This window comes from Astatotilapia calliptera, chromosome 4, assembly GCF_964374335.1.
Source record: "Astatotilapia calliptera chromosome 4, fAstCal68.1, whole genome shotgun sequence".
Lineage (NCBI taxonomy): Eukaryota > Metazoa > Chordata > Actinopteri > Cichliformes > Cichlidae > Astatotilapia > Astatotilapia calliptera.
In genome coordinates this window covers 28,411,519-28,432,869 of record NC_137425.1, presented here as the reverse complement: position 1 = coordinate 28,432,869, position 21,351 = coordinate 28,411,519, and the positions used below count along the sequence as shown (strand labels likewise).

The window sequence follows — 21,351 nt, the reverse complement described above, 5'->3', positions numbered from 1 at the left end:
ATCACGGGGATATCCTAATATCAGAAAAAGAAGTGCAATTTAGACATTTTTCTACATGACGGAGAAATTGCTGTGGTTGATTCTGCTCATCTGTACGTAGCGCTTTAAGTGGGAAAAACGTTTCGTAACTCATCCAAGTGACTTCTTCAGCCTCAGCTGACTGAAGGTTTCCCTCAACCCTATAAACAGCAGTGATTGAAAGTGATTGAAAGAAATCTGCGAGCATGATTGCAGTTGGGATTAAACTGCAACAAATAAATATGTAAAACTACAGAAAATCTGCTGATTTCTTATAAGCTAGGTGGTCCTTTGTAAAACTGAAAGTAGTTCTAATTCATGTAAAATGTCGTTTTTATACTGTGGACCCCACATTTCTAGAGTAGATTAAAAAAAACCCAAAAAAACTTTTCTGCCATTTAAGTATTTATCTATTATTTAATTACGGTGGTGTGGTTTTAATGGTCACGGTGGGGTGTGTTTATCAGGAGGGAAAGCTGTAAAATTTACGAAAATACAGGTACAAGTCCAAAATTTCAGCCCTCCTTCACATTTTACAAAGCAGTCCAGTCCTTTGTTGGCCCGGTTGTTGAGTCCGGGGCGGTTTGATGTCCTTAATCTACAGTATCAGCTTGTTTATCAATCTGGAGGCAGATCCACTATTGGACCCCCAGAAGACAGCCAATCAAAAGCCTGACCAAACTCCCACCTAACCAATCAGAAGCGTCCTCAGTGAGACGCTGCATCTGTACCAAGTTGAAGAGCGGAGCATCCTCTGCCGAAAGACATCTCGTTGGTAAGACAACCGTCTCGTTGTCGCTCAAATGTCAAAAGCTGTAGTGCAGAGAAGCGCACTTTGTGTTTACCGGTTACCTTCTAGGTTGTTTCGGAAAGCAACTTTTTGCGTCAGTCAGAATCCTCCTACATGACAGCAGCATGTTAGCGCGTTAGCTGCTAACATATAGCCCTAGCTTTTTGGCGTTTATAGAGCGAGCATCTCCGCATCCCCTCTGTTATTATTTTAGCTCTTTGGAGGAGTGTCCACACCTCGAAGCTATGACTATAATAAAACACATTTCAGGTTTTGTTTACACATTGGCAACAGCGTTGGTTATCGTTTCTAAGATATTTTAAGTAACCCACATCTCGCGGCAGTCATTGTTTTGGAAAATAAACCTTTACTGATAAGCAGCTGCGTGCTGGGATTGCACTGTCTGCTGTGTTAACAGTAAGCTATGTAAGTGATGGGTTAGAGCCGTCTCTGTTTAGTACAATATGTGAAAGATTCATGTGGTGTTGAAATAATCGGAAAAACGAGTTTCCTGTGGGGACATTTTAAACGAATGTACACTCAGGCCTAACTTGGAAATTCGGAGAAATTTTAGTCCAAGACTTTCTCTAAAAAAAATAATCTATAGCAGATGAAAGTAAATAATTGATTGCAATTTTAATCAACATTTCAAGTTCGTGTTTTGTATTATGGTTTTTGCTAATCTTAGCTGCTCATATAGGATAGTAACTAATAGTTGCTGTCTACTTATACTAGTCAGAAAAGTTGTTTTATAACAGCCATACTTGCAACAATGCAGATAAAGTGTTTATATACTGTGTGACTATGTTGAATATAAAAACACACCAAGCAATAAAATCGTATGAGATCAATGTAAAGGCGCATAAACACAACTTCAAAGTCCATGTGAGTGCAAGACACCACTGCAGTGACTAGTCAGATAACATGGATCACATAAGTTAGGCAGGACACACAGATACATGTCTAAGAAAATCTTCTAAACGAAATGGAATGTGAAAGCGTAATGGAAACACCTGTGGTTTTTTTTTGGTTTTTTTTGTCTACAGAGATATAATGGGCCGCAGAAAGTCAAAAAGAAAGCCACCTCCCAAGAAGAAAATGACAGGTAACCTGGACACCCAGTTCACTTGCCCTTTTTGCAATCACGAGAAATCCTGCGATGTCAAAATGTAAGTATCGCTCCAAATTCTTGAAACATTCATGCATCGGGGACATCCTGCCTAAAGTAACTGTCTCCTAGGGAACGAACCCGCAACACTGGAATTATATCCTGCAGCGTTTGCTTGGAGGAGTTTCAGACTCCCATAACATGTATCCTTTTAATCAACAAAAGATGCTGCTTGCTGCCAGGGATGTTTGATTTAGCTTTTTATTTAGAAGTATATTTCAAAAAGTATTAACTCTCCGAGGTCTAAGTTATCAGAGGTGGTTACTCGACCCCAACTTTATATTTTGGGAAAAGGGAAAACATACTTTTTTTTTTTTTAAACTAATCACTTGAACGATTACTTTCCTTGTTCTCTGGCTGCCATGACTTGTGACACAGACATGTGATTGCATAGAGTTAGGGTTGGGTTTGTCTGTGATGATGACTTAGACCTCGGAAGGTTAAATACACTCTGCACTTGAATACAGTTCTGGATGCACATGCACATAAAGTACTTTCATTTAAAGTAATACATTTAAGTTGATCTTTGATGCAGCATGTGTATGTTGAATTTTTGAGCACTTGGTTTGGTCCTTAACCTTTTCTCAATAGATCTGTCCGAGCCGGTGGACGTCTACAGTGACTGGATCGATGCCTGTGAAGCAGCCAACCAGTAGCATTCCTAACTGACCTTCTAACCTCAATTTCTGCTTCTTGAAGTAATTTCTGTTGAGCTAGCACAATGTAGCAAACATTTTGTTTTTCTCTTGAGTCACCTGGTGTTCTTAGTTCCTTTTAGGTTTGTTTTTTTTCTTGCTGATTATGACACATTACTCTGGCTGGGCCAGAGTGTGGCCATGTTCTTCTGACAGTAACATGTAGCTATAAAAAGATCAATGTAAATGTTTTCATATCTTATGTTAGTGAACTATTGTAGGACTTAACCTTCCCTTCTTTCGGACCAAATTGTTATATAATAGTTTAAAATATAACCTATGAAATATTTCTTTATATCTTCTCTTAGATCGTTTCAAAGATTTATTTAGCATCTAAATGTTGACATATTTAGATTCTGGTGACACAATCAGAATAACTTGTCACATGTAGATTTTCTTTATTTTTCCCCAACTGTGTCACTATTGCACTGAAAACATTTTTTTCCTTTTGGACCAATTTATATTTTTACTGCTAGATTTTCCTTAAAAAAACAAACAAACAAACAAACAAACAAACAAACAAAAACAAAATCACTATGTATCTCTCGTACACTACTTTGATGTATTTGTGTACTTCAAGTTGCTGACAGTAGTAAGAAAATAAAGTCACGAAAATGCTTTGTGTGTTTTTATTGCACAAATGTTTTATGAATGTTTCATGTTTAGTGAAAAGCATATTGATAAAGAAACCAGGAGCCAGCATGTCAGGGTGAAATGTTAATGAATCTGTACTTGTCAGTGCCAGTATCAGCGCGTTAGTGATGATGAAAAATTTATATGCCATTTAAAAAAATAAAACAAAAAACACTACATTCTTAGCTAGATTGTAAAGCTTGTACAACACTAGATGGCACACCTCTACAACTTATAAATCATGGAAGCTTTTGAATGATGGGGAGCTGAGAGGAGAAAAAGCATGCACCACTTTCTGTAATCCAAAGCCAGTCTGAAAGCCAGACAGCTGAAAGTAGCGAACAGTTTGAAATTGAGCTCAAACGGGATTTAAATGTTCTCGGGTTATTCCGCCCCAACAATCTCCAGCACGTAATGCTGCCAGATTTGCCCCCTCAGATCGAACAATTCGACTGAACCTGAAGGTCACTTCCTCTTTCATGCTGTTTTTGAGTGCATTAATGGTTAATGGGAAGAGTACATACAATAGCTAACTTAACTTATTAAAGGCACGCCCATCTTTGATGGGTAGGTTCTTCGTGTGATGAAGAGGTGATAGCTGTGTTATCCACCTGCTAAACTATTTATTTAAAATAACAGTCTTGGTGCTTATACAAACTGTGCTGTGCGCGCGTGTGTGTGTGTGTGTGTGTGTGTGTGTGTGTGTGTGTGTGTGTGTGTGTGTGTATAGACTGTTTCATTTTGGACAGCAGTCCTAGTTTGCAGCAGTCGTTTTGACATAAAAATAGTAGGGTAGCAGGCCTAGCCAACAGTTCTGTCCAAACTGACGTCAGTGAGGTTATCTAGAGAGCATATTCTCACTTTTCCATCACATGTATGATTTTATTTAAACTGGGATTTAAAAAAAAACAAAAATCTTTAAGTTTAAAATGTAAGCAAGAAATTTAACTTGCTTATACAAGCAGACACCCTGTGCACATATCATGAACCCTGTGATAGGCAGTGGGACCTCTAGCTTTACAAATAACGTTACATTCAAGACATTCGGTGGGTTAGACAGTATGTTGCAGAAGCTTTAAAAATTCTGCATATTTGTCATGACTCACATAAGGATATATCTGCAAGCGCATGGGTCTGCTTTGCTGTTGCTTTTCACAGCCAGTGGTGGACAAAAAAATAAATAATACTTCATTATAGGTCCTGCTTATGAAAAATATCCCCCTGTGTGTGGTAAACTGTATCTGTGTTTTATTCTTTAAGTATAGCTAATAAATATATGAAGTAAAAAGGAAAACACTATCTGGACTGTACAGCAGGAGTGTCATCAAATGGAAAATATTTAAGTTTAGGTGCTCGAATGTGTAACTAATTGTTCGGGCATCATTCCAACACTGGTGGCGTGTGGCCAGGTAGAAGTGCAACAGTAAAGCTAAAGTTCCCAAAAGTCGAAATATTACAGGACTATTTTTTGCAGTGCAAAAACAACTGGTGACCACGTACCAAACTTCAATCTGGATACCACCACACCTGCACGTACTCCTTTATAAAAACCAGTGCACCGTGTCTCTCAGAACCTTTTTAAAAAAAAAGACTTTCTCAGTAAACAAACTCTGAAATGCTCCACAACAAGCCATGTAAATGAGCCCTGCAAAAATGGCACAATGGGTAATTTAGCAAACTTAACATGACTATTGGTTAGCGCAGGTGCTCGCGGTGAAAAAAAAAAGAAAAAAAAGAAAAGCAATGTCCGCACAAAAGCTGCGCATCGCGATCAGTCTGTGGACCCAGAGCTTGTGTGTCATCCAAAGGAGTGGTATCCTGGAGCCTGCAGAGCTCTTAATGTGGACGTGTTCCAACTGGGTCGAAGTTCAATAGCACCAACTTGTTTGCCCTCCAGGAACTTTGCATATTTTGCTTCATTATGTTCAAACTGGACTGGTTACACGGGGGTAAAAAAAAATTTTTTTTCTAAATTACGATGCAAGTATAAAAAGCTTTAGGGAAAAAAAACAAAAAAAAACAAAAAACTATAAATTGCAAAAGATCAAAAAGTCTCCACTTCAGAGCGTGGTTATTTTTAGCTGTAACAATAACATCATTAACTAGAGTGACTGAACTTGGCCACCACATTTTTTTTGTGACGGAAGGTCAGTGTAAACACATTTCTTCTCTTTTACTCACGGAAAGCCAAACAATAAGCTGAAGAGTCAAAAACTTGTTTATAAAAGACGGGAAATGAAGCAGACAATGACGTCAATCGATCTGAAAGGTCTGATCGTCGCAAGGACAGTCGCGGCTGGCTGTCTAAAGTAAAAGCGAAAAAAAAAAAAGGTGGGGGGGTGGGGGCTGGGGTTGGGGTTGGGGTGAGGGAGAGGGAGGTGGGATGGAGGATGCTGCTGTCCATGGTTTTTCCCCTTAGTCAGAGTACTGGTTGTAGCCATCAAACTCCACCTCGCTCCCGTTGTTGCAGTTGGCCTCAGTGGGGTTGATGCAGTACTTGTTGTCGTAGACTTGGCGGGGCAGGCCATAAGTGGTCATGCCCTGTTGAGAGGCCCCTTTGTTGGTGCCCATCTGCAGAGAGATTGTGGTGGTGTCACAGTCCTCCAGCTTCAGGTTCTTGTCAAAAATATGCCTCCTGGTTCCTGGAGCCGTCATGCCGGACTGTAGCAGAGAAAAGCAAGATGGAGGGCGCAGCGGTGTAAATACACTATACCGTTGCATTCATGACAGATGTGTTAACAAATCCAAAGAATCCACCAAAACTAATGAAGTGATCTGAGCAATCAATTTCTCTATATCTCAGCCTGACGTGTCTTAGTCCTCCAAATGCTATTAAAAAACAGTCAACAAGCACGAGGATGTGATTCACTAAGTGTCCTTATAATAAGATAGTCCAGTCAGAACCACATTAGTCAAAGAAAGAACAGTCATCAAATCTGTGATATGACTGTTTGGAGTTCCATGTATATGCACAAAAAGGCAAATGAGGGAGGGCAGTACTGGCAACAGATGTGCAATCACTTAGATCGGACACAGTATGAAATGTAGGAACTGAGGATGGAGGTGGGTTGCAAAGTGGCTTGCAGGAGTGCAGCAACTATTGGTTAGACTAAACCCTGTCAGATCAACTCAAGTTGCAGTTTCACCTAACATGTTTCTAATGTGTCTTTTTAATAAGTGTATATATTTTGTGTAATAACATTTTATCTCTTTGATGCAACAATAAAAGGGATTTTGTTCATTTCAAGATACATTTTAAAAACGATAATACATACTAACCATGCTAGAGCTATATCGCCAAGAAACTGTGTAGTGAACAAGTGTTACTTTAGTCTAAAATTATACATCTCTTCCCACCTGGCTGGCTCCCTTGTTGGTGCCCATCTGTAGGCTGATAGTAGATTGGTCAGGGGTGTCCATGCCTATTTTGGCATCATACAAATGGCGTCGTGTCCCGTAAGAGGTCATGCCCTTTTGACTGGCAAACTGGTTAGTGCCCATCTAAATACAGAGGAAAAAGACAGGATTTACATGACATGCAATGTAGTTGCCACAGTTATTCTTTGGAGTGTCTCCAAAAACATCACACTTTAGGATCACGTATGAGGTGTGGTTATTGACCGGTCCATTCCGGTTCCTTGTTTGTTGTTAAAAAGTTGAGAAGACTGTTTGGGGAATATTCATTCAGCAAGAATCCAGCAGGGGGCACAATAACAACACACTGAGAACAGGCTTGGCCAGCAGAACAACACTGCACCATGACAGCTTGGCCATAACACAGTACATTACACGTTTAGCCCTTTTGCCACTCTGACCTGCAGGCCTATGATGTTACGTCCCTCCCTGAGCTTCTCGGGAGCGAAGCGCCGCTGCTGTTTCTCTGCGTACTTCACGCCTATATCGTACTTCGAGTGGAAACCTTTGGACTTGGCCTGAGAGACAGAAGTGGTGGTGACAGAAAGGAAAAATGGTGGTAATAAGAATGCACTTTTCATACCCACATTGCTTTTATTAGATCCATGCTGTTGCCATGGAAATCTAAGCAAAAAAAAAAAAGTATCAAGATCAAATAATAATGTGCAGCCAGTGGTGATTTCAGCGAGATGCCGACGTATGTGAATGTGTGTGCACCGCCGCCCTCACCATTCCAGCCAGAGCGATGAGTGTGCACTGGACCTGAGTGTGGTTGACATTCTCAAACAGATCGTTGGCCTCAAAGATGTCGTGTGGCTTCAGGCCGTACTCCGTGATGGCACGGACGAAATTCCCTATGTTTTCCAGCTGAGAGAAAGAGCAAGAATACAGGCTGGAATAAGATCTTTTGGGCATTTATACATGCCTGGATATATTGGCAGAACAATGGTACTGGCCAGTCTGGCCCTGCTGACAGCTGTCAGCCCATTTGCTATCGGCAAATAGTGACATTCAGCAAAATTCAGAATGTCCAAAAATAATGTAATAAAAGATCTGAAAGGTCCTTGAATTTTTTTTAAAACTAGATTTCTTTGTTTCCCCTGGTACAAATGATGGGATGCAAACAATACAAACAAAATCAACAATGAAAATATCTATCAGCATATCAACCAAATTATTATTATTTTAAACTCTTATGTTACCGGCCCAGAATTTCATAAGCAATGCATGCCTTTTACAAATGTCTGAGTAGATCCTGTGTTTTTCTTCCTAGAATAAAACCTTGCATAACAACAGAAAAAATCTGTGACGGTTGCCATCTTGTAACACAAGAAGCTCTGCAGTTTCAGAAATGATCTTATTCGCCTTTTTTTGTGATCTCATGTCGGAACTGAGGCTACAGCTCGTGGGCAGTCAGCTTACCTTGGCACCAGGGCCAAGTATTAAGATTCAAGCTCAATAACTTTTGCTAAATATTGACTCTCGATTTGCGCCCATGCCCTTGGAGAGTGCGACTGTGTGACGGTCTGTGTGCATGTGCGGCAGTGTCAATATCACAGCGAGAACTTTCTGAAAGGCGTTTTAATCAACGCTTAAGAGCTCTGTTTGCTTTTTCCTGGTCCAATACTAGGCTAATAAAAGCTGTGCTAAGATGAGCCTCATTTGATATGGAAGCTACTTTATGGAAGTTAAATAAAAGTCTTTGTTGTCAGTGCCAGTGCGGGAGACGAGTTCCACTCGGTGTGGAAAACAGGCCTGAGTTTTGAGAGCTGGAGCATTACCTGGTGCCAGTTTTGACTGGAGTGGTTGATCTTTTTCACAGAGCCCGGCTGGAGAGCATTTATGAGCCTACAAAAAGACAGAGCGAGAGAGAGATTTGAAGAAAGTTCCTGCTTTAAAAAAAAACAAAAACAAGGTGGCGTCCATCCACTCACTCGCACAATAGTACTCCATCTTTCAGGCTATCCATGAAGCTGTCCCCAGTCCTTTTGCCAGTCACATCTTCAATCCACAGTCTCAGCTCCTCTTCCTTATGTGGGTCATATTTTCCTGCAAGCTGAGAAGCAGAACAGAGCAGAGATGATCGCTCAAACATGATATGAATTTAGATTTTTTCTGGTTTTATTGATTCAAAACAGTAAGACATTAAATAATTAAATAAATAAAAATAAGACAGCTTGCCCTTTTATGGGCCCTGTAGAAGAACAAAGAGGCATTAATGTGTGTCTACAGTGAAATAATATCCAGTGGATCATATATACATTAAACATTTATATTGTATTTAGTGCGTATTAGACTGTGCCTGCTCTGACCAGAACAATGTAACTGTGTACAAGCTGTAAATATTCATCTAAGACAATGTTCTCCAGGCACGCTGAGATAGTGCAAGGACATGGGTATTAGAAGCCTCCGTTTAGTCTTGGGACCTAGTTAAAACAAGGTCCAGTTTCAATCTCACCCAGGAGCAAAACTGTAAAACATCCAAACAAAATACACAAAAAAAGCAGAGCAAAATAAAGAAAGGCCACTTTGCAAGTGATACCATTTCAAATTATGCAGTGCTAGAAGGGCTTAATTATATTTCCTCATTCAGGGGGTCACGTTGGGGTTACTGCATAGGGTCATAGTTTTATTTCCCCCCCCCCATCAGGTTTCTACTTCATCTGCTGGGAAACTTCTCTCCTCAAGAGACTGCCAACTGTTGCATAGTGTTCAGAAAAATGTTATACAATTCACAACAAACTTTTACGTTTTGTAAACTGATTCAACTTAAGATTATTGTAGACTACATCTAATGATATTTAGTCAACCAAAACTAAAAGAATTTAAAAGCCTAAATTATGACTCAAAGAATTTAACAGTTCAGTCAAAAGACTAAAACTAAATCAAAACGGACACTGGTCGAGTCCTCCATTAACACAAAGAAGCCTTGATGTCTACAAATCTATGGGAAAACGGTGGCTGGGTTTCCTTGACTTATGACCTCCATAAACACTTTTTCAATGAGAATATGGTTCCAATTGCTTGTTTCCAAGTCTTATGGAACATATAGTGAAGTCCAAATATTGTCAGAAAGAGTGATAAAACAGGCCACACTTAAAGGCAGACCTGCTTTGTGACTGACAAGTTGCTGTGATGTGTGTTTGAGAAGCTAAAAGTTACTGCACAATCAGAACCAAAATACTCAGACTTTAAGATGAGACTTCAACCAGTGCTGACGTCACAGCGGCACAAGTTTGTCTTTTATGTACACTCAACTCTAGATGTTCTTCTAATACATTTTATTTGATATTTTCTAGTCTTTAAATTTGAGAAATCTTCAGCAGACTGCATGTGCCACTCAACTATTCATATATTTGTGTCTCCATGTAGACGTGTGGAGAGACAGAAATATGTGTAAAAATCTCAAGTCACCTCTCATGTCTTTATATTTTTCTGGAAAAATGGCTGCTGCAATTTATTGAAGCATGCAAACATAAAGAAAAATGTTTGCATGTTAGAATTGTATGGTAACGTTTGTACAATTCTAACAAGCTTGAAAGTCAACTTTTGGTATGACCACCATTCTTCAATATAGCCTGATCTCTCTTAGGCAGCTTTCTATAATTTCTTTAAGTAGGCTTCAGGAATAGTTCTCTAGGCTTCTTGAAGGACATTTAAAGCTCTTTTTTGATGTTAGCTGCCTTTTGTTCCATTCTCTGTCAAATTGATCCCACATTGCTTCAATAATGTTGACATCCCGGCTCTTGGGAGGCGAGTGCATAAGTGATAAAGTTCTCTAGTGTGTGTGTGTGTGTGTGTGTATGCTTTTACTGCATTCACAGTGTCTTTGGGAGCATTGTCATGCTGAAAAATGAAGCTGTTGCCAATCAGATACTTGCCCTATGGTACTAAAAGGATCAAACTTGACAGTATTTTTTCAGTATTCATAATTCCATCATTTTTGACAAGATCACACCACTAGCTGAAATGTAGCCCTAACCTCCACCATGTTTTGCAGATGGCTTACCCCGCCCACTGTTATACCCGTCTCCTGACCTTCTCCATACATATTGAGATGATCTGAACCAAAAGTTTCAAATGCAGATTTATCGCTTCATCAGACCCCATATGGAAAAGAAATAGTAAAAACTTATGTGATTACTCATGAAAGTGGCCACTTTCTCATTACTTTCATACATTGTTTTAGTAAGTATCCAAAACATACAAGTTTCATTATATAATTTTTTGATAGATAGATAGCTATCTATCTATCTCTCTTTTCCATATGGGACTGGCTTCCACTGATTTTCATGTATAATGTGACATAGCCCAGCCTTTTCTTCCCGTTTTGGTTCTTTAAGAATGGCTACTTCCTTCCTTCATCCTTCCACTGACACCTTTTCTGATGAGATGGAGCAAAAGGACCAGATACATCTCTCAGATTCTGAGTTAGATCTTTGCTGGATTTCTTCCCCAGTTTCTTGATGTTCCTAATGACTTTTAGATAATAATATCTTCAGCAGATAAACTTTTTTTTTTTTCTTTTTAAGACCCAGCACTTTCTTTTGTTTACTTGTCCCTCCTTTTAAGGACACACAGGCTGAGCTTGCTACATTTTCAGCTAATAGCTTTTTGTGAATCACCTTGTTAGTGCAAAAATACAATTTTATTCCCCTCAAACTCTTATATTTGGCAAATTTTATTTTATTATTTATCAAAAGAAACATGAACAAATTATATGTTTCTTTGACAGGCTGCTAGTAACAAAACGCCAAAAGATACAATTTAAAATTGGTTCTTTTGGAAGTTGTCTGTTATGTGTCGACACAAGACTTTTTAATGCTTGATGATTCAGAGGTCAGCGTTAAGTGACTTAAACAAAAACATTCCTCTGAAAATAGTCAGGTACAAGAATGGGACTGAAAATAAGTATAAAAAACAAAACAAAGAAAAACTCTGAAGAACTTAAAAATTATTCCTCAGGACCTCTTTTTTAAAAAAAATAAAAAAAATAAAAAAATAAAAAAATAAATAAATAAATGGCAACAAAGTCAGCCTCCTGGGAGGTAAAATATAAAGAAATGATGAGTGGCTAAAGAGTTTTGCACATTACTGTATGAGATGGATTATTTAAGTGCACTAATTGAAAACTGGCCTCTCTGTTTTATTTCAAGGTGGAGTGCCTTCCTAAAGATTTATCAGGAAACTATGTATAATTTACACATATGTATAATAAAGTGTTATCATTCTTACTGATAGTTGAAAGTATAAGGATACTGTATGTGAGAAATTGGTATGAGAATAGTAGACTCTGTAATCTAAAATGCAACATTCAAATCCTTAAATACATGAATAGCAGCTTCTTTCATGCCTCAGAGTCTCACAGAGGATGACGCTCCATATCTGAAAGTCTTACTATATACTGAAAAATACTCTAAGCTGAGGTGTAAAGAGAACAGGAAGGAAAATGAAATGTGGACATTTCTGCATGCAGAAACACACAGGCCTCTCCCTCTCTCTCCATGCATTTCCTTATTGGCATAAACACACTGCCCTAATACTTTGAATTCTGGCATGGGGGTTTAAGGCTGCCCCCACCTCACCCCTTCACACACACACACACACACACACACACACACACACACACACACACACACACACACACACACACACACACACACACACACACACACACACACACACACACACACACACACACACACACCCTGAATGTTCTGCAGATAAGTCTTCACAGTCTGGGATCAGCAGCCAACACAAACAAGTATTTCAAAGCAGCAGGGGATAGCGGGGACTCCAGTCCATCACACCAAACTTGGGAGAAACAGCTTTTCCTAAACACTCCTCCCTCTCCCTCTGCCTGTCTCGCTCTGTGTATTCGATTGGCTGCGCTCATATTTCTCCCTCACAATCTCTCTCCTTCTTCTCTCCCTTTGGGTTTTCCAGAATCTGCCCTTTTACAGCGAGTTGACTATTCAGGCACCCAATGTCCGATAAAGGCACACCAAGTCAACAGGTCCCCCTGCCAGTCCGGGGGGGGGGGGGGGGGGGGGGGTTTGATTTAATTGTGCTTTGTCTTTTGATTGCCGAACTCCACTGCCACAATAAAAACTATTTTAGGCATGAAACACACAGAGAGAAAAGGCAAACAGAACAAAAAATGATCTGTATACTGACGGATGTTATCGAGAGCATGTAACACTTGTAATTCCACCATGAGTGGTAATTACAATAAATAAATAAATAAATAAATAAAAAGAATCAGTAACTGTAAGATCATAGCAAAAGCTATCAGAACATTATGCTAGCTGTCTTAGCTTAGCCAGCATTAGCTAAAAGTAGCTCCACGTGTGGCTGATCATACCAGACCAAGTAAGGCTGTGGCAGTAAATCTTCTGACTGCACTGAACTCCAGTTTGGTGCATTTCATTTCTTATGAATAGAACTTTTTATTTGATTAATGGTGGTCGGCTCTTTTTAAAGGGTTAAATAGTGGCATGTGAAGCTAAAAAAACCAGTACAACCAGTACAAGATTGTCAGCAAAGTGTGTCAGGATGTCACGTGAAAAGTCAAATGAATTACTCTGGAAAAAAAACTCTTAATAATAAATCATCATCCCTGAGGGGACACCCAGAATCAATATATAAAGTCAGTTTTGCAGATAACTGAGGTGGAGCCCATGTTTGTCTGCTTTATATACAGTTAGGCAAATACTACAGTATATTGATTCTAAAACCATGGGTTGGCCCTTTCCTGAAAATCGAAATAAAGGATTAACAAGACATTGTAGGATGATTAATAAATGAGAAGAAATAAAGCAATAGCTCTAATTCTTTTATAGTTATAATAATTTAGATTTTTGAACAATAAACTTAAAAGGGAAAATAAGAAAAAGCCCCCAGTAACCCCAACATTTTCACAGGGATCAATAAGACCAAGAGGTTTAGCAATTGCTGGCTTCATCTCCATTGATGTATTGCATGTTTGAGATTTATCACTTCGTTTTATGAGTGAATTTTCTGCTAATTTGGTGTTTTCTTCAGATGTTTTGTACTTCAAATAAATATATATTCAATAATCTTAGAGCTTATAGCCAATTTTATTTAAGGAGTCATACTGTGCGGCTACAGCATGGATTTATTAAGAAAACACATATAAAAAAAAAAGAAAAAAAAGAAAAAAGAAAAATGTGGACTGCCCTGCACTGTATAGTGGTGAGTTCAAAAACCAGTGGAACAATAGGAAAGAGCTACAAAGTGCCAGTAAGCTGAAGCAGCCATGCCACACACGTCACCTACACAGGAGTTTGCAGGAGGAAAAACTGCCAGCATTTGTCACCATAAGCTAACGGTCAGTTCGAACCAAGTAGGGCTGCTGCAGCTAAACTCTGGGTGTACTGACCCGAGCAGTGGACTGTGACAGAGAAAATTAAACAGGCTCACAAGAATGGCTCCAGAGCTTTGCTACACTATCACAGACTATTTGCTGTAACCGCTGGTGTAAATACGCGAGTTGAGCTGTTAGTGCCTGATATGTGGATTTCCGCCCCTCCCTCATTTATTTGTTTGCATCGAGTCTCCTTGGATTCACTGTGTGAACTACTGGCATGGCCTTGTCTTTGCTATCTATCGCCTATCTGTCTCCTGTCCACCTGTGTTCTATCAGGACAGTGTTTTGTCATTCTTGACTTGGATGTAAACTGTTTAGAGTGAGCACACTTTCTCACGTTCCAAGTCAGAGCCCAGTCACTCCATAAAAGGCCATTAGATGATGATCATGTACCTGTCAGTCTTTCTGCTGCATCTCTGCCCCTCTCTGATGTCACGCTGCTGGAACGCAGCATCCCGCCATTACTCTCATTTAAGCCCTTAGGCTTAAATAAAAATTTTATATCCCCCCAACACACACACACGACCCTACTTCTCAATTTCCACTCACTGCGTGTACGTGATCGGCTTGGAAATGGCACTGTGGTGTCGGTAAAATAGCAGCCTGACTGCTGAAAGGAATGCGGGCTTCATAGAGTGTGCTGCACCTCTGCATGAGACTAAAGCACAGCTGAGAGATGGCACCATTCAGGGAAGAGGCCAGGGCAATGATGATTATAATGATGATGATCTGGGTATTGGAACAGTCACAGGCTGACCTTTGTCATTCTGGCTGTTAGCAGCTGTGACTCATCCAAACATACAGAGTCACTGCTGTCACCGCACAGGCAGAAAATCCCAGTAATTTTATTCACACTCACAAAGTGAACACGGCCTAGCTTCCCCACAACGGTGACAACACAAAAAAAAAAAAAAAAGCTTGAAAATCAGGATTGTGCATGTTTATCCTTACCCAGGTACAAACTGATTTAAAGGTGGAATGTGAGTCAACACTTGTCAGGTGATCCGGCCAGTTTAAAAAAAAAAAAAAAAAAAAAAAATCAGTAATATAATGTGCAATGGCACAACACAGATACGTTCCACCCTGCCAAAATAGTGAGAAATTAATTTTTCAAAGTGATATATATATTATATTGTATTTGGTATATTAGCAACAATATTCCACATCCCAAAATAAATACTCTCACTGACCTAATCATTACAATCTTTCAAAGCTTACTGAATGTAATACTTCCTGTTAAACTTGTGTCATATGTAATTATATGGAACTGCTTTCCAGTTTGCTCTCTCACATGCACATCCATTTACGTCTAGGAAAAGGTTCATAAAAGGTGGAGGATGTGAATTTTAATGTAGTATAATTAGTGAGGGGTGCACACTCACTAATGATACACTAAGTTTTTAATGTTGGCGTGTGTGTAGTTTTCATTCAGTCTCGGTCGTTGTGTCCTTGGGCAAGACACTTCACCCGTTGCCTACTGGTGGTGGTCAGAGGGCCCGGTGGCGCCAGTGTCCGGCAGCCTCGCCTCTGTCAGTGCGCCCCAGGGTGGCTGTGGCTACAATGTAGCTTGCCATCACCAGTGTGTGAATGGGTGTATGAATGGGTGGATGACTGGATATGTAAAGCGCTTTGGGGTCCTTAGGGACTAGTAAAGCGCTATATAAATACAGGCCATTTACCATTCATCTAATTTCTCTGTTCAATCCCCTTTCTCACTGCACAGTGCAGCTTCAAGCTCAGCCTTTGTAAGATCACCTTCTTCCATGTTTCAGTCACTTTTTGATTTCTCTGAGGGGAGATCAGCCAAACAACAATAACAGAGCACTCCCTCCACCACGTGCTTCACTCCAGCACACTATAAAGCCCTGACCCTGCATAATCGCACGAATCATTTGGCCACTAAAGCCTGTTTTCTGCTCGAAAAACAATCACCTCCTTCACGGTGTGATCTCTTACCAAAAGACAGAAGTGTGTCACCGCAGCGGTTTTCCCAAGCACACAACCTGAAATTAAACTGAAATGAGATCACATCACCGATGATATCTTCCCCCCCCACCCTCTCGGTGTAACGTTAAGATACATGTAGGAGTTCCTTTCCAACTGTTTGATGCAGAGCCACAGGCCAACAGCAGGTGTATTTATCTCTACGTCTTTTGCTGCGAGTTGTTTCAACATGCTTAACTATAAAAGCAGCCACCACAAACCCTCTCTTCTGTTTCTTTGTATCACAGTTTCGTTGGAAAAACTGCGTATTTACAGCAATCACAGAGAGCTTGTTGTTTACTTTGCTATTATACTGGGTAGATCAACCTGTTACTGACCCTTTGTGGACCTCTGACCCCCACCAGAGGAGCCCATGCTTCACCTACAGCATCCAAACACACTCTGGATAACTAATATTAAAAAAAAGAAAGAAAACATACCTTACTCTTGACCTCGGCGGAGAGTCCGAAGGCTGGGCCGCTCCTGAAATGTGTTGTCATTCTGTCGGGTTTTCTTTTCTTTTCTTTTCTTTTTTGGCTATTTACAGTGGAGCTAGGGGGGAGCTTTAAAAATGGAGAAGCAGGTTAGAGCTCTCTGTCCAAACAAGGCAGGGAAAGCACGCAGAGAAAGTCCCCAACAAATCCGCGGGTATCTTTTACCCCCCTTTTCTTTTCTTTTTATTAATAATATTATTATTCGCCCCAGTCGTGCTCGGACCTGCTGGCGGAGGTTTTTGGACAACTTTCCAACACTTTTCCGAATCTTTTTAAAACTCTTCCCATGTGTGTGCTCTCTGATTGGCCGCGAACTCCGTCCAATCCGGACGCAGCCCCATCACGGAGGGGAGTGATGTCACCGCTCGGGTATTGGATTTAATCAGTGTCACTTTTTCCACCTTCATACCGGTCCGGGATAATTCACACGTGTGTTAATATGCAGTTTGAAGGAGTTATGTCATTGCCATGTTCAGATCAATTTCTGTTTTTACTCAAGGTCTTAAAAGGAAATTCACGTAGCAGTAACATTTAATTCAGTAATATGAATAATTAAATATTAAGGAGATCTATAGCCTAGATAACTGCAATAAAGTCATACAGTAACATATTAGAAAAGGAAGTCTTAAAACATCTTAAAAATACACGCTTAGATATATAAAAATACTAATATGTGTCTAAAACTGGTCTACTATGTTAATAGAACTACTAAAACACATTATTACCAAAATTGAGTAATCACCCATCATTGAATTCAGGTGTTCCAATCACTTTCATGGCCACAAATGTATTAAATCAAGCACCTAGGCAAGCAGAGTGCTTTTTCAAACATGGGTCGCTCTCAGGAGCTAACTAAATTCCAGTGTGGAACTGTGATAGGATACCACCCGTGTTATATATCCAGTTGTGAAATTTCTTCTGTATTAAATATTCCATGGACCTCCAAATTTCATCAGAAAATCAGATTGGCCATCAGATTAACTCAAGAACAGTGCATACAGAGCTTCATGGAATTGGTTTCCATGGCCGAGCAGCTGCATCCAAGCCGCATATTGCAAAGCACAACATTAAGTGTTGTTTGCAGTGGTGTAAAGCATGAGTGCGTGTGCTTCTCAGTCTGGTATTCCGATAGATGAGTTTGGGTTTGGCAGTTGTCAGGAGAACAGCACTTGTCTAACATTGTCATTGTACCAAGTGTAAAGTTTGGTGGAGGGGGATTGTGGTGTGAGGCTGTTTTTCAGGATTCCGGCTTGGCCCCTTTGTTCCAACGAAAGGAACTCTTAATGCGTCAGCATACCAAAACATTTTGGACAATTTCATACCCCCAACTTAGTAGGAACAGTTTGGGGATGGGCCCTAATATAAGTGTGCACATTCTAATATAAGTGTGCACTAGTGCACAAAGCAAGACCCATAAAGACATGGATGAGTGAGTTTGGTGTAGAAGAACTTATTTGGCCTGCAAAGAGTCCTGACCCCAACCTGACAGAACACCTTTGGGATGAATTAGAGTGGAGGCGGTGAGCCAGGCCTTCTTATCAGTTAGTGTCTGACTTCACAAAAGTGGTTCTTGAAGAAACTACGACTACGACTACTTTTGGCCATATTGTGTATGTAATATACCAAGCAATGATAAGCGACAATGCTAGTAGATGTTTTCTACTGAAAAGGATCAGGTCCCTAATCATTTCTTTACTGCATCTCAGTCATGAAATGACCGGTGCTAGTGTCAAAAAGTAGTCACAGCTGCCATAGTTGGTGATAAAGAGCTGTACGAGCCTACAGCTAAGCAAACCTTTGAGATTAATGCTAACAATCGGCACACTAACATACTCACAATGAAAATACTAACATGTTTTGCAGGCACTGTTTGCTCTGTACTGTATCTTAAATTAGCATGTTAGCATTTGCTAATTAGTACCCAACACAATGCAAAATGGAGGTTGGTGAGTGTGGGAGGGAAGGGATTTTACCACTACCCTCCAGTGACCCCATCAGATCCTCAGATGAACAGTAAAACATTATATATTACACTGATTTTTTTATTCAACAAATGCTAAGCTAAAATGCAGACACAGTATGTGAAAAAGTGCTCCCAAGTAGCTTCCCCTACAGCAGTCAGGCACTGATCAAGCACTTAATAAATTTATCATGTGTGTGTCAGTTTGCTTACTGGTCTGGAGTGTTCAGGTGTGTGTTTACACGATGTCTAGGAGGAAAGACATCGACAATTATCTTAGAAAAGCAACTGCTGATGTCTGTCAGTCTAGGAAGGGTTTTAAGACCAAATCCAAACAATTTGAAGTCCATCTACTCTGAAGAAGATTATTCAAAACATGCAACACCATTGCCAATCTTTCTAGGAGTGGAAATCCCAGCAAATTCAGCCCGAAGTCAGATTGTGCAATACAGAAAATAAACGAGCTACGTCTCAGACTCTACTGGCTTCTGTTAGCATGTTAAATGTGAAAGTTCAGTTAGAAAAAGACTGAACAAAAACGGCTTGTTTCGAAGAGTTGGCAAGAGAAAGCCTATTCAGTCTAAAAAGAAAATGGCAGCACGTTTTTGGTTTGCAAAGTTTCATCTGAACAAATCTTGTGGAACAACGTCCTTTGGACAAAAACACCTAAGTGGAGATATTTGGCCAAAATGTGGAGCTCTATGTTTGAAGAAAACTAAACATAGCATATTAATACAAACCCCTCATACCAACTGTTTGTTGTTGAGTTGGCCATCAGCTCCTCTGTATACCGAAGTATTTCACAGTAAAATGTAAGGCCATTTGTCTGACAGCTAAAGCTTGGATGAAATTAGGTCATGCAACAGGACAATGATCCCAAGCACAAGAGCAAATGTACAACAGAATAACTGAAAAAAAGAAAAGAATCAGGTGTCTCTACAAGGTGATGAATCGTGGGTTGTGTGTAGTTTTCACACATGGCTTATGCATTTTGTCTCAGTTTTTGTAACCGTGTGTAATGCATGGTGATGTTGTTCGTGTCAGGTTGTTTTTAAATCACTTTAGAACCTGTTAAAGATCAGATAATGTTTATTATATTTATTACAGTTAAAAAGGTGTATTTTCTCTTTCACATGGCGATACATAATAATAATAATGGATTGGATTTATATAGCGCTTTTCAAGGCCCCCAAAGCGCTTTACAATACCACTATTCATTCACTCTCACATTCATACACTGGTGGAGGCAAGCTACAGTTGTAGCCACAGCTGCCCTGGGGCAGACTGACAGAAGCGAGGCTGCCATATCGCGCCATCGGCCCCTCTGGCCATCACCAGTAGGCAAGTAGGGTAAAGTGCCTTGCCCAAGGACACAACGACCAGGACAGAGAGCCCAGGGACCGAACCGGCGACTTTCCGGTTACAGATGCGATTCCCAACCCCCTGAGCCATGGTCGCCCCCCATAGACCAAAATCAGTATGAACCTAGTGCTATCATAGGTTTGATTGAATTAGCTCCATTAACGTAAAGAGTATATAGAAGTCCTTGATGCGTGTCTTACCCTCTCTCTCTCTCAGCTTTCCTGTCTATCATCACTGTTGCTATCCAAGAAATGCCAAGAAAATAATATATTTTTTAAAAAGCCAGTAACTTATTAGGCTGTAGATGACATTGGCCTTGGCTCAGGCGATAGAGCGGGATATCTACCAATCTGATGGCTGGTGGTTTGATTCCTGACTCCTCCAGTCTGCATGTTTAAGTGTCCTTAACCCTGGAGAACCCATGGGGTCAAATTTGACCCCATGGTTTCCCTAGAAAACCAATGGGGTCGACTCTGACCCCATGGGTTCTCCAGGGTTGAAGAGTGTGGATGTTAAACAAGTCACAGAACCGGTGAATGAGTCTTATGGCAGAAAGTACTAATGAGTGTTCAGGTAGAGTAGAACAGCACCAGTCAATCTACCATCTGTAGAATTAAGTATTTTGTTCAATGTAGTTTACAATCCCGCCAAGTTGTGGGAATTTAAATGTGGCAAAGTGACCTAACCATGAGGTTTGTAGTTTCTTAATCGACTCAATCGTCCTCAGCTGACTGAAGTAATCAGAACACTTAAAGGACTGGTTCTGGCTGAAATTTAAAGTTTTGCTATTGATTTTGAAGACAACATTCCAGAACAGATCTGGAATATTTGACAGGATCCAATGAGTGTTTCCATGTTAGTTTTCAAGCCAACATAATAATAATGGATTGCATTTATATAGCGCTTTCTAGACACTCAAAGCGCTTTACAATTCCTCTATTCATTCACTCTCACATTCACACACTGGTGGAGGCAGCTACAGTTGTAGCCACAGCTGCCCTGGGGCAGACTGACAGAAGCGAGGCTGCCATATCGGGCCATCGGCCCCTCTGGCCAACACCAGTAGGCGGTAGGGTGAAGTGTCTTGCCCAAGGATCCAATGACCAGGACAGACAGAGCTGGGGATTGAACCGGCAACCTTCGGGTTACAAGATGAGCTTCCCAACCCCCTGAATCACGGTCGCCCCAAACCCCAAACATGGATGAGAAGTTATCAAAATACTTTGTTATGTCAAAGAATAGAGTGCTCATCCCTGTACACTGCTGTGGGACTTTTTTTTCCCGTGTGTTTGACGTGTGTTTGACTGTGCGTAAAAGCTACTGTAGTGTGCCTGACGTCACCCTGGGAACAATGAGGTGGTTTTCCTGTTTTACTCCAGAGCGTTAACTCTTCTTTCCCCCATAGGCGGGCAGACGACATGGAAAGGAATGCAGCAGATTCAGG

General features: G+C 40.3%; 2 protein-coding genes across 2 annotated transcripts; one reads left to right on the top strand and one right to left on the bottom strand.

Moving 5' to 3' along the window:
* The first annotated feature begins 661 nt into the window (after positions 1-661).
* On the top strand, positions 662-3,289 carry elof1 (elongation factor 1). The gene is made up of 4 exons (XM_026163748.2): positions 662-793; positions 1,855-1,977; positions 2,049-2,119; positions 2,568-3,289. Exons 2-4 carry the CDS (start codon positions 1,862-1,864, stop codon positions 2,630-2,632), a joined length of 252 nt encoding a protein of 83 aa, XP_026019533.1. The 5' UTR covers positions 662-793; positions 1,855-1,861; the 3' UTR covers positions 2,633-3,289.
* Positions 3,290-5,504: 2,215 nt separating this feature from the next.
* On the bottom strand, positions 5,505-16,841 carry cnn1b (calponin 1, basic, smooth muscle, b). The gene is made up of 7 exons (XM_026165885.2): positions 16,532-16,841; positions 8,653-8,774; positions 8,500-8,566; positions 7,448-7,585; positions 7,120-7,236; positions 6,662-6,805; positions 5,505-5,965 (listed from the first exon to the last, which is right to left on the bottom strand). The coding sequence occupies exons 1-7, from the start codon at positions 16,589-16,591 to the stop codon at positions 5,720-5,722; spliced, it is 894 nt and encodes a 297-aa protein (XP_026021670.1). The 5' UTR covers positions 16,592-16,841; the 3' UTR covers positions 5,505-5,719.
* Between the last annotated feature and the right edge of the window lie 4,510 nt (positions 16,842-21,351).

Excerpts from the sequence above, each read along its gene's own strand:
- elof1 (XM_026163748.2), top strand. The coding sequence starts at position 1,862 with ATGGGCCGCAGAAAGTCAAAAAGAAAGCCACCTCCCAAGAAGAAAATG. Across the intron at positions 1,978-2,048 it reads AAATCCTGCGATGTCAAAAT|GGAACGAACCCGCAACACTG; the intron begins GTAAGTATCGCT and ends ACTGTCTCCTAG. Across the intron at positions 2,120-2,567 it reads GTTTCAGACTCCCATAACAT|ATCTGTCCGAGCCGGTGGAC; the intron begins GTATCCTTTTAA and ends TTTTCTCAATAG.
- cnn1b (XM_026165885.2), bottom strand. The coding sequence starts at position 16,591 with ATGACAACACATTTCAGGAGCGGCCCAGCCTTCGGACTCTCCGCCGAG. Across the intron at positions 8,567-8,652 it reads GATGGAGTACTATTGTGCGA|GCTCATAAATGCTCTCCAGC; the intron begins GTGAGTGGATGG and ends GTCTTTTTGTAG. Across the intron at positions 6,806-7,119 it reads GTAACATCATAGGCCTGCAG|ATGGGCACTAACCAGTTTGC; the intron begins GTCAGAGTGGCA and ends CTCTGTATTTAG.